This window comes from Hydractinia symbiolongicarpus, chromosome 9 (assembly GCF_029227915.1).
Source record: "Hydractinia symbiolongicarpus strain clone_291-10 chromosome 9, HSymV2.1, whole genome shotgun sequence".
Lineage (NCBI taxonomy): Eukaryota > Metazoa > Cnidaria > Hydrozoa > Anthoathecata > Hydractiniidae > Hydractinia > Hydractinia symbiolongicarpus.
This window is the reverse complement of record NC_079883.1, coordinates 13,453,006-13,470,252: the sequence shown is the minus strand read 5'-3', so window position 1 is coordinate 13,470,252 and position 17,247 is coordinate 13,453,006. Positions and strand designations below refer to the sequence as shown.

At 32.2% G+C, this 17,247-nt stretch overlaps 2 protein-coding genes across 2 annotated transcripts in view; both read right to left on the bottom strand.

Moving 5' to 3' along the window:
• The window catches only part of LOC130657301 (zinc finger protein 16-like), a 29,826-nt gene extending 19,876 nt beyond the window's left edge, over positions 1-9,950 (bottom strand). The window contains exon 1 of the mRNA XM_057460282.1: positions 9,753-9,950. Within this exon, the coding sequence (XP_057316265.1) occupies positions 9,753-9,884 (132 nt within the window). The 5' untranslated portion in view covers positions 9,885-9,950. The remainder of the gene's footprint in view (positions 1-9,752) is intronic.
• Positions 9,951-13,784: 3,834 nt separating this feature from the next.
• Positions 13,785-15,073, bottom strand: LOC130657313 (four-domain proteases inhibitor-like). Its single transcript, XM_057460293.1, has 4 exons — positions 14,969-15,073; positions 14,644-14,787; positions 13,985-14,131; positions 13,785-13,898 (listed from the first exon to the last, which is right to left on the bottom strand). Exons 1-4 carry the CDS (start codon positions 15,021-15,023, stop codon positions 13,843-13,845), a joined length of 402 nt encoding a protein of 133 aa, XP_057316276.1. The 5' UTR covers positions 15,024-15,073; the 3' UTR covers positions 13,785-13,842.
• Positions 15,074-17,247: the final 2,174 nt, after the last annotated feature.

The window sequence follows — 17,247 nt, the reverse complement described above, 5'->3', positions numbered from 1 at the left end:
CTTTACAAAATTGCCAATAATCTATCATTGTTAGTGTAATAATGTTACAATCGTGCGTTACTTATTAAAGACTGTTTGTTTAACATTGAACAGAGTTTCCAAAAGCAGGCCGTTTTAAAGAAAAGGTTAAGGAGGTTATGTAAAAAATAATACGAAAACGTTTCTTTCCAAATTTCAAGGCCAAGAAAATAATGTAGCTGCTTTTTTATTTTGAAATTGGTTTAGAAAGTTCTAACTACAGCAAATATCAGTCTTCCTAGTTCAAATTATGTTGGCAAAAAAATGCTGATGTGATTTGCATCAATGTGTAGGCTCTTACGTCTGCAATTGCTGTGTGACAATGTGAACTGAACAGGCTGATGAAGGAGTCTAGAGTTATATTTTTGTCCAAGAATTAGCCAGCTTATTACACCATGTCGGAATTTTTGTGTAAATTATAAAGCCATTGTAAACTTTTCATATAACACATATGAAACATAATCCAGGCTGGCCACTAAAAAGCAAATTGTATCAGTTATCCAGCAGATTTTTTTAACCCTTTTTCCAAACTAGCTCAAAAAAATAAAATTCTAATGAAAAAATATAAACAGTCGTCATCAAGTTATAAAAAGGCCTAAACATAAAACAAATTAAATATTTTTAGGCATGTTAGACACCAGTTAATCATTAATCTTATAAAACTCTATAAAATGCTGATTGTTATTCCTGAATAATGCGATCTGTACCAGCACTTCATAGTTATAGCACAAGGTTTGTTGTAAACAATTTTCTCAATAAGCCATAAAGAATATATATATAAACTAGTTGCGCTGTTATATACTCACGAGTCATTCAGTATCTGCCTAGCAACATATTATTTCTTGCTTTTCTTTAAAAAAAGGGTAAACATGACACAACCTCCCTTCCGATATGGTTATTATTAAATTACAAAAAAAATTCAAAAAAAATCTGCTTTTTTTATTGTTTGTTTCTACAATGACAGGTAATAACTTCTCTTAACTATAATATCTACAAAATTTAAATGTGAATTAAATTTCACTGTTTATGGACTATGTGAGTGCAAAAGTGTTGAAGCAAGTTTTTGGAATAGTAAAATACACGAATTATCTGATACAATTAAGAACAAAATACATAAATATATAACTAAAAATCTTTCAAATACATATGTAATATACTGTAGGATCCTTTACAAAAAGGCTAGACTTTATCTTTGTGAAATTCTAAGTTTGTCCTGCCATGTCAGCTTTTGCTTTTTAAACTGTCTGTTAAAAAAAATTGTCCATAAACATTTTGTAATGAGTGATCATACACACAGGTTTATATAATGTATCATCTCTATAATAATACAGACTGTGACTGTGTGTCTGTCTGTAACAGGCAAAGTGGATGTCTTCATTTTTCTTTGATGTTACTGAAAAAGTTATGTCTCAAATGTCAAATTTTCTGATGTTACAGCACGGCAGTAGTAAATAGCCTTATTATAAATTAATGAAGCCATACAATACACATATAACTTTAAAGCTAAATAACTTGGAAACAAGGTGGTGACCTCAGTCCATTTTTACTGTGTAGGTAACTAGGGACCACCTAGGACTAATTTGAGTACGTTTCCCAAACCTGGGTACCCGAATCCGCTTCGAAATGAATGGGTTGATGACATCATCAAAAAACATTTAAACCACAATATATCTGTAACCTTTTGTTAAAAGTAAATGATCCTATATATTTTCTTAATCAGCGTTTCAAGATCTATAAAAACATTTTTGTACTTTGTGGAGACTTGCTGATGTCAGCAAAATTTTTAAACCCTTTTATCTTATTACCTCTTTATCAAAAGCACATAATCATATACATTTTTTTGATCAGCACTTTAGGCTCTACACAACAGAGGCAATGGGAAAACAAGTTTTTGAAAAAAAATTCTTGTGGATGGGTTTCTGATGTCAGCAAAATTTAAATGATGCTTCTTTTCCATTGCTATTTTGTTTAAGTGGATTTTTCCACAGGCTTTATCAACTAGTGTATATTTAAATTGACAAAAACCTAAAGTAAAGTAAGGAGCTGGGTTGATGATAAAAAATTCCAAATTATAAAATCCAAAACAAATTTTCAAATGAGAAGTAAAGGGAAAACGTGTGGGTTCATGGAATTTCTTATGCGTAGTACGTTATCACCAACATCTCAAATACAAGATATAGAAACAGATTTAATAAAAATTAATTCCAGCAATTTATTTCTAATTGGAGTAAAGTTTAAGCAGAAGTTTAATAAAAAAATAAATACATAATAACCAGTTTTGCCTCATCAATAAAGAATCAATTAAAAGAAAAAAATCTGTTCAAGTTTTAAATTCTGTCAGAATTTACTCCATTCAAACAAATTTAAAAAAGAATTTCCAAATGCACCTAATGAAAACAAAAATAAAAAATAATAATTACCGCGTATGAATAATGCCAAAAGTTATTATGACTAATCTTTGTAACTTTATTGTTCATAACTGGTCTCCCCTTCTGTTGTTTTGTGATGATGTTACAAATCATTTTCCTTTCTCCAAAGATTGATACAAAACTAACATGCAAAAATGCACGTACAATTGTACTAAACGTTTTCCTGCCTTGCAATATCAAAAGCAAAGTGAGCTAGTCATATATAAATTTACAATGGCCAAAGATAAATGAACAATTCAATTAAATTCTGCGTCTGGAAAAAAACACTAAATCGTATATAACAACTATACCAACCAATGAAAAAACTATTATCAAACAAAAGTAGTTGTTTCAAAAAAACCCTGAAACTAGAAACCAATCACAAGATAAGATTAAAGGGGGTAATATCATATTTACAATTCCTTTGAAACCACAATGTATTGCTCACAGTCATTGAGATCTTGGTAAAGATAACACTAATTGTCATGACAACCAATTTGTCCAAGAAGTGGGCAACACAATAATCACCTAAATGGCATTAATGGAACACACTTAAATGTAAATGATAAAACTAATTTAATTCCACATTCAATCCATAATCTCTACCACCAACGCTTACATATGTTTCCATGATTTGAAATAACAGCCTAACTATTTGTAATTTTCCTTATGCAAACATTTACTCTCATAGCTGGCTTAATTTTCTGCATGTTTTTCACATTGTATTTACAATAGGCACATTACACAGGTCACCAAGAACATCATCAAATAAAAGTCTTTTGGCATATAAAAATGTTTTCAATTACTCAAACCAACAACAATATTGATTCTCTTGACGGCAAAATCAAATTAAAATTTTTGCATGAAATGAAGTTCATAAGGTCTTTACTACCTTATCAGACAAAAATGATGACATTTTCTTCACCAATAACACCCGTCTGGTATTTTCTCAAACTCAAACACATTTGATTTTTATGAAAATAATAAAAACATTTAAACGTTGGGATAAAATCTTTCAGACCTTGTGATGGCTTTGAATTATTAACAATTATACATAAACACCTATATGCTGAGCAAAAAAACACCATTGATATCAACCAGGATATTTCTATTCTTTTATATAACCCAAAAAAGGAAAAATATAATTTCAGTAAAGAGGGTTACAAAACAATTACACTGTTAGGGTACATATTTTTAAAAAATAAAACAGGTATTTTTAAAAACAAAAAGACCAAATTACACACAAGCATTTACTACCCATCAGATACTGGGATACTAATCCTATAATATATGCCTATGAGAGCAATACCGAAGAGTATTGACAGATGCGGAAAAAATCCCCCTCAATTAAACAGTTATTTATTATACCTCGGGGTTTTTATCATTTCGCAAAAGGAAATCAACCAGTAAAAGCCGAATATAAATATTTCTTGGATAAAAACAATGTCCTTTGTAGTATGAACAAGATTCAAATAAAAATGTAAATCAAATATTGTGTTAACATTCTCATGTAATCATTTACCAGTAGGTTACAATTAAAAAGTTTGCTCAAAGTAGAACAGCGACTACACCCTTTTGTTTTGCGTTTGTTAACTTTTTCCTTGTTTGTCTATATTTAATGCTACCATAATACTCAAACTTTAGGCAGTTGCTTCTGTAGCAGGCACCAGTATGTGCTAAGACACAAGTCCAAACAAATCACATTGCACATTTTTCAAACATAAGAGATTGCTGTTGATTATACTTTTTTGATAGGATAAAAGTTATAAAATGTATTTCCAATCATTATGAACAAACATAACATATATCCAGTGTGCTCGTAGATATGTACGAACCATATGACCCGTCCATTGTAAATTATAAAAACTAGCAAACTAAATATATGGCTCTAGTAAAATCACCATGGAGATTTTTAAAAAAAGCAGAAAACAAATCCTATGGATAACGTTGTAATAGTAAACCTCAGCAAAAATGTTATCTCCCCAGTAAACAATAACTGCGCAATTTAAAAAAGGGATTATGGTAAACTGAAAATACATAAAGGGTGACGAAGATTATTTTTTTGAAATGTTAAGGACAACTCTGTCCACAATCCTTTGCTTTCAAAGTGTAGAATTTCGAACAATTTTGAACTCTTGATAGAAAAGCTTAATCTGCAAAAAGGCTATAAAAAGAAAAATTTTAATAATGCCTCTATTTAGATAACCTAAATAGGTATTTATCAGTTTATGTCAAACCTAAATTTATAACAGAAAATTTCAGCTTAGAGGACCCGACACAAATTTTTTTTTCAATAATGATTAAATACCACAACGAATCTTATAACAGCAAACACAACACTGACTTACTATAACAGAAAAAGAGTATCAGAAATTTCAAGCTTTCAAAAAATGTATGCAATCTTGCAAGATCAACAAAATATTATTCCCACCAATCTTTAAATATGGAACTGTTTACATTTCCCATAAAAAAATCAAGAGAAAGAAAGAAAGATAGCAAGTGGCCACTTTTGTTTGGGGAAGTATCATATTCAGACATGTAAAAATAAACTCTTTACAGGACTCTCATTGAAAAACAAAAATTTGTATGTAAATATCAAGTTTATTTTTTGAATACTTAACCTGTGTCAATATTTCTTAATAATAACAAAAATTAATACTTCTCATCCAAAAACGACTTGATAGTTTCTAAAACACGGTCACTTACATTGTGGAAAAGAGATATGACTAAAAATTAAATTACATTATACAAACCACTTAAATGTCCACACAATTTGATCTGAAAGCCACCACAAATTTCAATAGAAAAGTTGGGAGCTTTGTCCCTCCCCCTTTTCACTTAGGGAGTTAAACAACAACATGATTTATTTATAGAAAGTATTAAACATACAGTATAATATATTTGTAAAAACAGAAGGGTCATCTTTAAAAACTGACAAAACATCAGCGTTATTTGCATTAACCACAGGGATGTCGAAAAACATCTTTATATGTTGGTAAATGTTATAGTGGGAGCAGCTTTCTCTCATTCCTTTTTTTTTTTACAAATTTAATCATGAAAGCATTGATTTTTAGACAGTGATTTTAATTTGCCAAGAAAACAAGTGTTGCTTTAGAGTATGTTTCAATAAAATTTAACAATGAAGTAAATTCAATTAAATCTCAAACAAGCTGAACCGTACCACATTTTAACAGGCATTAACAAAAACAACATTTAAAATACCAAGAGAAAAGCTCTTTAATGTAAAAATAAATTTTAACAGGAAATAAAGAGACATTTCAACAAGAAATAAAAATATGTACTTTCAAGCTAAATAAAAATGTGTATTTTCAACTAAAAATAAAGTACACTTTGACAGAAAATAAAAAACGTTTTTACAGAGGAAACAAAATAGATAATGCATTTATTGTTATCTCCAGCTCTCTGGATTTTTTAACAAAATCTGTTCCAACAGAATTATTTTGCATCAATTCCTCATATTTGTACACCTTGGAATAGTTGAAATTTTGCTATTGTAGGTTTTTATTTGGTCACACTCACAAAGACAAAATAATATATTTGGAGGGTTGCATACTTGTGATTTTACAGTGATTGAATTTATCTACACATTTTTTGATACCCTTGCCTAGTAAACCATTTTTAAACAACAGCGTTGCCAAACAATTTAGAAAATAAAATTCAAGGAGATATTTCAGAAGATTTTGCAGGATTTCCAGGAGAAAAGGAAACAATATGAATAACAAAGATTGACAAAAAAATGAGTTCTATACAACTGTTGATAGTTTACATACTATTTCTCTCAGACTTTCAATCAAAATGTTTTTAGTTTTCACACTAAACAAGACATTTATTTGCATAATTCAAGTAATTAAATTGGTCTGAAAAAAAAAGTTAAAAAGACAACTTTTTCCGAAGTTTTCAGAAGTTTCTAGGAGACCTTAAAATTTCAGAACTTTCCAGGCGTTCCGCTACCAGACCTTTTAATAATATTGTAATAACGAATGTGTGACAAAGGTCTTCAAATCTCAGAGCTTAAAATAACAGCTGGTCAACAGTCACTGACTAAAAAATTTGAATTCTTTCTCTCCCCGGTGGTTCAATAAAATATTTTTTCTTTTACTATTACACTTTTTTCGTTTACAGAGGAGTGTATTGGTTTAGACATTTCCCTCTGTTCCCATACAACAAAAGGGTGCGATTTTTCTTCTACCTGTGAATTCAGTGGTATCTATCGATGCCTTACACCAAATGTGGAAGTGCTACATTTGTTATACAGCTAAATAGATTATGATCAGGTAACTGAAAAGTTGAAGTGTTATTATAAAGTAGTTTATGTTTTATATTGGCCATTAAATTTTAATTAAACCCCAAACAATGCTTAGTGATGCTTTCACTAGGAAATTTACAAACAAATCCGGTAAACAAGGATGGGATTTAATACTTGTATTTCTGTACTTCGATGGTCAGCAGAAAGTAATGACAGTTAACACAGCCTCAGAATGTACCAGAAAACAGGGTCAGACTGTACTGATAATAACAAACTTGCAGTCTAAATATAATTCACCTCTTCTTTATTATTGTCTTTTCCATACAAGATATCTATTCTAAAGGGCTTTTTTGTTAATTTTAAAATAAATGTTTTTATAACGTAATGTAACTTTTTATTACAGATCCATGATAAGTTAGTATTATCAAACAAACTTGTCAAAAAGCAACCCCCCTTTTCCAGATGTCGTTTGAAATTTGGAAGCACAAAATATCACATTTCACAAAGAAAATTAACTTTAGGCACACTTAACGAAAAAGGTAGAAAAGGCGATATAATAAATGCTGACACTAGAATCAAGATCATGAAAAAGTGAGCCTGGTAACTAATTACTTCACACCTTAAAAATCATAGATGCGAATTTTTAATAAAGTGTCAATGTTGTATTACTGCTAAAAAGTGTGCGAGTTTTTTCATTTTTTAAAGCATTTCAACCCATAAGTAGCTACGTTTAATTAAAGAGTCCTGCTATTACAATGGGTTCATTATTGTTAAATTTGGGTCACATTACAATATTTCTGTAATTTATAATTTTGATTCTTTGACTGCAGAAGAAATTGACTTGACTGGCCATATTTAAATTTCTCAGTGGTCACTGTGACCACCAGGAATAAAATATTTATTTTTAGAGCTGCCTCTTCACAATTAAAGTTGCTTGCTGTTTTTTTTTTTATAAATAAAATTTGTGACCTAAATATAGTTGACAAAAAGAATCTAAAATTCTACTGGAACTCACTTTAACAAGAGGTGGAATCCTCATGGCTCATGCTAAAAATTTGAATATTCAAACTGGAATGTTAAAAAGGTTATAAACTAATATTGAAGTTAAAAAAAACTTAAATTGTTTCTGGGATTAATAACACCTATTTGACTTTGAATGGATTTAAGAATTATAATTATTTTCTTAGATCTGTAGCCAGAATTTATGTGATAGATGTGATCGTGTGACAAAGGTCTTCAAATCTCTTGCATAAAGCTTTAGTTTAGGACATCAAAGTTTTCTTTTTTTGAAGTGACTGTAACTTTATGGAAAAGCAGAAATTTGTGATTAACTTGATGCTACATATGGAAATGTTTATTATGTTTTATTGGGCTCAAATAATATTTCATCAGAATTTACAAGTGCAATTTTTAACTTATTTTATGGTTTCTAGCTATATATTTATGTTATTCATTATTATTTGTAAAAAACTTAAACTACCACCAGCAGCACATAACTTCATCAGGCTTGTGATTTATGTCATCACTCTATTTTTTGTTTTGTAATTACACGCTCATACGCACACGTAAGTAAATTTAGCAAGAAAAACATAATAGCAAATATTTGTATGTTCAGGTTATAAACTCACACCAGCAAAAATTTGCTGGCATATTTTATAAATTTATGCTAACACCACAGCATTTGCATTGCAATTGCTGAGTGCTGACATAAATTAGAATGGCAGCATGCATATCGCATAGATATTCATCAAACTTGCAACACTAATCAAAACAATGTGGAGCATCATACCTTATAAATTATAAAATGCTGTTATATAAATGCTGTTGATACGCATTTTAGGAAATTGGACATCATTATTTATGTGGGAGAAGATGTCAGTTATTTTTATTGGTTTATTGAGTCATTTTTCCCAACAACTGTGAATGCAGTGCAAATGAGACAACCTGATTTTAAAACACTCGATGTTCTATTTGCACTAATACCTTCATGCATAACGATGCAATTTATGATAACATGCTGTTAAACTTATATAAATATAGTAGTTGCATGCAACATACAACAAACTGAGCAGGTGCTGCAAAAAAAGTCTATGAGAATGTGCTGTTTCTTATTATATATTTAAGATTTTCCTACTACTCTCTTAACAGTAAATTAATATTTACCTATCATGCTAAATATTTACCGATCTTACACATGAGTAATTGACACTGTGAAAATGGTATATAATCTATTAAAAACATTTTTCGTATTTCATGCCAAATGTTCTGTAGGTATGATTCAGTAGGTATCTAGCAACCTTGCTATTATTCTCAGATCCCAGGTAACATCACCAAAAAGACAAAACAAAGAAACTTTTGAAGAAAATGACTGGCAGATTTGGATTTACTAGCAAAATCATATAAGATAAAAAATGGAAGACCATTATGACTATTAGAACAGGATTCAACTGTGCAGTGAGACATTTTAAGTGCAGTTGATTTGCAAGGTCCTTTCTTCATAGAACATTAAAAGTTTAGTTACTTTTCGCCATAGTAACCAAACTTTTAATGTTCTATGTTGTAATTAGTGTCTAAACTTAAAAAATTACCATGTTTCCATAAATTTTGATGCAGAATATTTTGATCAATTTTAACCCAGATTTGAAAATTGACTATTAACTGTTGGTATTTAATTGAAGGTATTTTTATATATGCATGCACCAGTTATCACTTTAGTTAACAAAGATAACTAGCCCTTATTTTCTAGGATTTAGCTAGCTTTATACTGGATAATAATGATAGTCTGTTTCCTTCCATTCTTCTTTGATTGTACAGGATATATAAATACTAGCTAGGGTAATAATATATTGCTTGTCCTTAAAGTTAAGTTGAGCAGGAAATAAATGGACCTAGCTATAGCTGCAGGTGGCTAGCTAGCTAAGCTCAATGTTAACTAAAGCTAGATATAATATATATGGTAAGTTGTTTACCAATCGTTTTCTGACCCCATGAAAAAACATTATAGGTTGCTACTCTTATGATAAAGTTAGGTAATATAGGCATCAGAAATATAATTCTACCTTGTATCTTGTAGTTTCGTTTTGCTTTTCCTCGTTTACATTTCTGTCGTGATTATCAAATCTTTCCTGTTTTTCTTCTTCATCCTCAGATAGCAATACCTTCTTTGGTTCCCCTTCACTCTCTTCAGCCATTTTGTTTTGAAACCCGATCGCATTTTTGATATCGATAGGGTCAGGTCAGCGTTTCCGGGGGGAGGGAGCTGGTGGGTGGAGAAAATAACCCGTAATTAATAAAAACTGATAGGGGGTCAATAATAGGTTGATTTATATTTTTTTGAAATTATTCTTTTTTATAATAATGAAGATTTACTGGTAAACTAAATAAAAAATGGAAAATTTTTATTGGCAAAAAAGTCGATAATAAAAAATAAGGTCGGTAAGTAAGGGTAAAATTTTTTGCTTAAAATTCTTTAATTATTAGCCACTTTTACAAAATTTAGTCACTAAGCTGTGGCCTGCAAACATTACTTTTTTTGTCGTGTTTGCATTTGAAGCAAAGTTTCTGTTGATGCCAAGACTGACCAAACCGGGGAGTAGGAAAAGAGTGGCAGTCCTGGACATCAAGTGGTCGTCTTACAACAGCCACTGTCTAAACCTTGCATTATTGACCTTCCAGTGTGCTTCAATGTATTGATACATTGCACATTTTCATTTAACGATATGGAAATAACAAATAGTATGTTAAGAACGCTTTCATGTGACGATAACTGCTTACCAGAAGGAAGTAATGTTATGTAAATACAAAGGTATGCGCAGTATTTAACATGATAAAGGTGCCAAGTGTTAGTAGAGCAATGACCTGGGGCATTTAAAGTTGTTCGTAGAAAATTTTATAAAGTGTCTCAATGCTTTACGCAAGCATTTGTTTAAACATGGCCCTTCATATTAAGGTGTGTGTTTTTGTTGTTGGCTCTGTTGAGGAATTGGCCCCCCTACCACAGTCCAACTGATACTTAAAAAAATACATAGCTTGAAAATTGTTCGTCTTAATTAGGTTGTTGTAATGTGCAACTTTTCCCAGCTGATTTTTTTTGCTGATACTATACAAACACTATGATTTAAAAAAAATATATAATTTTTTCAGAAAACGAAATAGACTTTTTTTGAGAAAAGACTGCAAAATTAAAAAAACAATTTTTAAACTAAAAAATGTAAGTCAAAAATATTTGTCTGGGGGATGAAAAATAGCAGTCGCTGGTCGCGTTGGTCGTCTTATAGAGCAGAAAATGACCATAAAAAACATTGGGGGAGGGTCCTAAATGAGGTTGTCTAAGACAGGTAGCCGTCTTTTATGCAGGTGGTTGTTATAGCAGGTTTGACTGCAAGGGCCGCGGTTGCGTGCATGTAAAGGATTTTAACAACTTCTTCTTTCTATATGACAATTGCAATTAAGAGGCTGGTTATATAAGACAGGTTAGATTGTTTATGGCTCGCCATATTCTCAGCATGAAATATTAATCTGGTCAGAATGCCGTCATTTCTCTAATTTGACGTGTCCTCTAATTAACGCGAATTAACCATTTACCAAAAATGAAGGAATTTGTTTCCTCTAATTATTAACGGGAGTCTGGTTTATGGATTTTGGTTTTCCTCTAATTTAACGTGGCAAAAGTTAGTTTTAAACAAACAAACAAAAAAAAACAGGAGTAGTTTAGACACATTAGTTGGAAGAAAAAAAGTCAGTCATATCAATTGATTCAAAAGATGATTCTTATCAACCCCAAGAGAAACCTTTGAAAAACAACGTAATGAGTAAAATGCTGAAAACACTGACAAGGAAAAGGTTAAAAAAAACGAGAAAAGGATCTAAAAACAAAGACAGCAAAAGATTAAAACGATGAAAAGGTAACCTATGATTATCGATATGCTAGAAAAAAAACCTTGGTTATGGGATGTAGCTAAACCACTCCGATTATTCTAAGTGCGCTATGAACGAGGTGCACAGAGATTGTGACAGCCTTGGACACAATAAGTTTTTCAGAAAAAACAAAGATAAACGGTTTAAGCGCACAGTTGAGACAAGAGATGACAAAGGAGAAGGCTATTAATAGCGGGCAAGGGCTAATAAATTATACCTTGGAGGAAAGAAAACGTTTCTTTATCTCCAAGATTACACAAAAGCAATTGGGTTCTTACGCAACGTCGTCTCCAGGAACCATTTTGCTTTTTTATATTAAGGATGATGCAAAAAAGAAGGCCCTGGACCCCGCTGGTCGGATTCTCTGTATCATTGAGGTAGCGTCGCTTTTATTTATTATTCTTAGAATTTGTAAACAATCGGCGAGTATGAAACGAGTTGCACTCGCCAAGTAAAAAGTAAAATGGGTAGAGACAAGGTGATTCTTACTACAACTTTTTTTATTGTAGTTATCGGAAGTGCTAGGAGCAGAGACACTTTGAAAAGAAATAGTACACCAGAAGAGGTAACAGAGAAAGATGGAGAAAAATATCTCTATGGTAGGAACGCCGATACACCCCAAAAAGTTAATTGCCAAAAAGAAACTAGATTTGCTTTCCACCTCATCAAAGAATGAATCGCTGGCACCAAACGTTTTGCAACCTATGCAACAACCATCAGCGCTCATCAAATTTAATCACTCCCACTTTTTACTCAAAAATCTTACCAACGTACATGAAGAGGTCCAGAGGTCAAATCTCTTCAATACTCATCGAAAAGGCCAAGGTCAAACATCATTTAATCTCCAACCCAAACAAGGAGTACAAATTTATATGGACATGATAATCAAATTATTAGATATTTTTTCCTCATACTTTTTTCGTTTGCATTTTTCTTTAAAAGATAACAAAAAAGTAATAAAAAACAATTTCCAATTAGCAAAATTAAACGATACAGTAGCGTTTTCAGCACACCATTGATCCTCCGGAATATCTCCATCTTTCGGAATACTATCAGCAATAGCGGCAGTCATTGGCTGATTTAGGGCTTTTGATCAACGTGTTATGGAGTGTGAGTTCCATAAGAATAACATATTCAACGTATTTTGCTTCAAGATTAGCCAAATCTGCCAAAATTCCAAATAAAGTATCAGAAATTTTACGAGTCCTGCTATGTCTGTACTGGTCTGTAGTTATAAACTCGCCTATTTTTGTTTAAATACAACCTCCATCCAAGGGCCTGTAGCATTTTTGATATGAGGATGTTTAAAAAACGCTACAGGTTCTGGGATTGAGGTTGCGTTCAAATCCTGTTCAGGAAAAGGTTTTATCATAAATGTGTTAAGTTCGAAATCATCATCCCCAAGAAAAATCATTGTTAACAGTTTCACAATTTGGAAACTTATTGTCAGCTTGACTGTTCGATTCTGGTTCATTTGGAAACGAGTGATTTTGTTTTAAATTTCCGAATAGTTGACTCCTCTGTTCGAACCAACATTAGCATATAAACATTTTCTGTGTATGCTTAGTGTGTTGTAATAGGACGAGCCATCATTCTGGCTTCTGGATTTGTTTTTTGTCAATCGCATCCAGAGCATGCGGATAATTCCAATGTTCTTTGTGCTCGAAATATCAGAATTAAAAAATGCAGCACGCTCACAAAGCAAATCTTAAAATTTTCCAAAATTAAAAACAAAACATTACAGGTTATTTGATTCAGGAGTAAAGTGGGAAGCTCAGTTTTTCTATCCCAATATACCTTGCGTAGCTAGTGAAACAGGTGTAGTTAAAATACGACATAAGTGCATTAATAGATTTTGTTGTTAGGTGTTGAAAAGTTGCCTCTCATTTATGTGCTCTTCTCGCTGCATTTTTGGTCAAAGACGAATGCTGTTGTCACTTGATATGTTAGCCACGTGATTTCTTTGTATTTTTTTGTTCGTATGTAAATAGATTACATAGTAGAAGCACGTGCGTCCTCACTTTCAAAGTTTGCATACTTTTTTCACACCCATGATATTTAACCTCTTTGCTTTAATGTCATGAGAACCGTGCAGGGTTTCATTAAAAAAAAAGGGTTTTTTTCAGCATATCTCTTAGAATTTATACAACAGCAGGACAGCAAAAACAAACAAATAACCTTGAAAAAATAATTTTTAATTAAAGTAGTCTACAAATTGAACAAAAGTGAGTCTTAAGACAGAAATCTTCTGAAATTTTCGTATCTTCGGTAGTCAGCCTGACTTATTTCTAAAATATAAAATACGATGTATGAATTACAACCGAACCGAACTAAGTGTATGGAAATTTATATGTTTAAGTGTATACAATCTTACCACATGCTCCTTTATAAGCTATACCAATGCTGCCTTGCTTTTTGCACGAAGCTGTTAAAAAGTAACAGAGGTTAAGATACGTAATTCCATCCGTGCCACACCACTTTTCAGCTATATCCAAACATCGATTGAAGCATGCACTTTGCTCTAAAAACAAAGTTACCAAAGCATATATCCTGTAAGGGTGGTTTTGGTTTTCAACTTATTCCACAATTTAAGCATTAAATCTTTCGAAAACATTTAAGCGGCAGATAGGTAAAAAATTGATAGAGCTGTTAGCCTGGTGTACCTGTTCAAACTCGATTTTTGCCTCCACAATGCACCCAAAAACAATGTACTCGCGGTGTCCCTGTTCAAACTCGATTTTTGCACCCAAAAACAATGTACAAACGATAGAGCGGTTCGCCTGATCTCACGGGTTCGTTCCAACTTTGGCTCCACCATACACTCAACAACTATGCACTATGAATTTTTGCTAACTGGTAAACAAATAATTCTCGCGGATAACTTTCGCCTTTTTGCCACTAACTACAAAGCCCCCATATATTTTTTACTTCCGCAAACCTTCCTACTTACATCTTAAACTCCCTTACCGGTCCCTTGATATGTTCTAGGAACTGAAGCTTTTTCTTTAAAATGTACTCAAAAAACCCACTTACGACATGGTCCATTGTGACTAAATTCGACACGACCTTGGCTCTCGCATTTTATCCAGTTTAACAAACAAAGACTTGGATAAGTTTTCTGATCAGACCCGCACACTGGTTGTCTCTTCTTATCTTTGCAATCTGTCGAACATTGTTCTAAATAATTATTTTGTATACATAATGATATTATTATGAAAAGAACACCGTAGCAGCTACATAGCTTACAAGTCCAACTAACAAATCACACACAAAACCAGAGGAATAATAAAACTAGATGAGTATTCAGACTATGTAAATACTAAATATTAAATATGGATACTGGTTAAGAAAGCATTACCTTGCGCTGCCACGTAGGCGAATGATAGAAAAGCGAGCATCAAAACTGATTTCATCGTGAATGTAACAAGAAGAGTAAACAGTTAGAGTTGCGAGGTCTTTTATAGAAAAATATATATATAACCAATTCTCTAATGTATCGTAAACGTTACCCGTTCGCATCAGTGCTATTTCACATAAATTGCGCTTCGGGAGTAATTTAATTATTGTTTGTATCGTGTGATAATGTTTGCAGGATTACTATTGACTATAGTTTATCACGGATCATGTTTGCGGGAATTATATTGGCTATATTTTATCACGGATAAAGTTTGCAGGAATCCTATTGGCTATAATTTATCATGGATTATGTTTGCAGGAATTCATTGGCTATATTTTATTACGTATTAAGTTTGAAGGAATTCTAAAGGCTATATTTTTTCACGGGCAAACTTTGCAAAATTTATATGTCTTGCACATAATTGCGTATTGATGATAGTGTGAAAAAGATTTCCGTTTTCAAACTATTAAGTTTTCGTTTGAATCCGGGTATTTTATTTCGAATCCGTAGTTGTGCTCGAATGTAAACGCAGTATTAACTGTCTTTTTAACCGTACAGACATAAAAAACCTAACAAGTCCTGGGGACGAGGTTATTTAGTAACTAAAATCTTTTAGCTTATTTCCTATAACAACCACAAGGAGAACAATAGAAAATATAGGTTGATTTAGATGTTTTGCTGACGTCATCAGTGCATATGCAAAAAAATGGCAAAATTTAGTTAATCCGTTGGCTGTAATGTGTAGAGGTTGAAACGCTGATCAAAATAATGTATAGGATCATGTGTTTTCGACGATGGCTAAAGGAGATTAAGGATTTAAAAATTTTGGCCCCGCCGAAACACAAGAAAGAAATTGGTATACCTGTTGCCTTCATCGTATAGACCTTGAAGCGCTGATTAAGAAAATGTGTTTTCATCAACCCGTTCATTCCGAAACGGATTCGGGGACCCAGGTTTGGAAAGTTTACCCAAATTGTTCCCAGGGTGTCCCTAGTTACCCAAGCGGTGAAAAACTTTTAAATCCTTACATCTCCTTAGGCGTTCGTCGAAAACATATGACCCTATACATTATTTTGACCAGCGTTTCAACCTCTACACATTACAGACAAAAAATAAACAAATTTCGTTAAGTCAGTCAGTAAAACATCTAGTAACCTATTTTTCAATTGTCCTTCTGCTTAAGTGGATTTCTCCACGGGCCTTATCGGCTAGTATTGATCTAATGAAGATTATAGTTATAATGTATGGTGTTCTCATAAACTATTACATTTAAAGAATTATTATCTTTGAATTCATATTCTCCATAAAAATTAAAAAACACAGCAAAGTATTGGCGGAGAAATACAATTCCGGAAATTTAAATAGTTTTTCATTAAACACCACAAAAAAATGGTAAAATTAAGATAATTATAAAAATTAAATCCAAACCTCGTTCTCAGCGCCTGTTGTCTCTTTTTTATACCAAGACGGCGCATCGCCGGTCAGATGAGATACAAGATGCCTTGAGACGAGGTTGATGAAATCTTATAAAGTAATACAAATTACAAAGCCCTTTAATGGTTTCTGAATACAGTTGTTGAAACGCATACCATTTTCTTGTTAGCGTCTAAAAACTCAAGCCGTTACGAAAGACAAGATGCCAGAGACAAGTATGTTAAGGGTTAAATTGAATTTGAAAACGTTCTCAAATAATGTTTTACCTCCTTATGCACCGTCCTACACATGTTTTTATTGCGAAAGCTGCCATCCTCAAAATAATAACAACAACAATGACAATAATAATTAGCAATGGTGCTGCTAAAATGATATTTTGAATTCAAACACAGATATTTGCGATTGTATTGATGCCAGGTACACTTGATTGATCGTTCATGTAGAGAAAAGCAAAAAACAAGTTCTCCACATTGATTATCAACAAAAACGACAACGAAATAGTTTCTAAGTGATTTAAAAACTTGATACGATATGGCGACACGTAAAGATGATGAACAAGGTAAGATAACAGCAAAGGTATCGTTAACATCATTCGTGCAACTGGATTCATCACAAAATTACAAATGACGGCAATCAATAATCGCTGAACAATTACTACCGACTCCCAATTTATTTGACCAGACGTGCTCCATCTAAATGCACCTGTAAATATTTCACATATGTTTCGTATTTCCGTAGATTCGTCGCCGTTGATATCCAATTTTGCAGAACGACAAACACTACGAAAGGAAAAATAGAAGGAAGAG

Bases quoted from the DNA above. Each gene is read 5' to 3' on its own strand.
- LOC130657313 (XM_057460293.1), bottom strand. From the start codon at position 15,023: ATGAAATCAGTTTTGATGCTCGCTTTTCTATCATTCGCCTACGTGGCA. The intron at 14,788-14,968 runs GTAATGCTTTCT...ATAATTATTTAG, and splicing joins CGCCTACGTGGCAGCGCAAG to AACAATGTTCGACAGATTGC. The intron at 13,899-13,984 runs GTAAGATTGTAT...TTTATATTTTAG, and splicing joins AGCTTATAAAGGAGCATGTG to AAATAAGTCAGGCTGACTAC.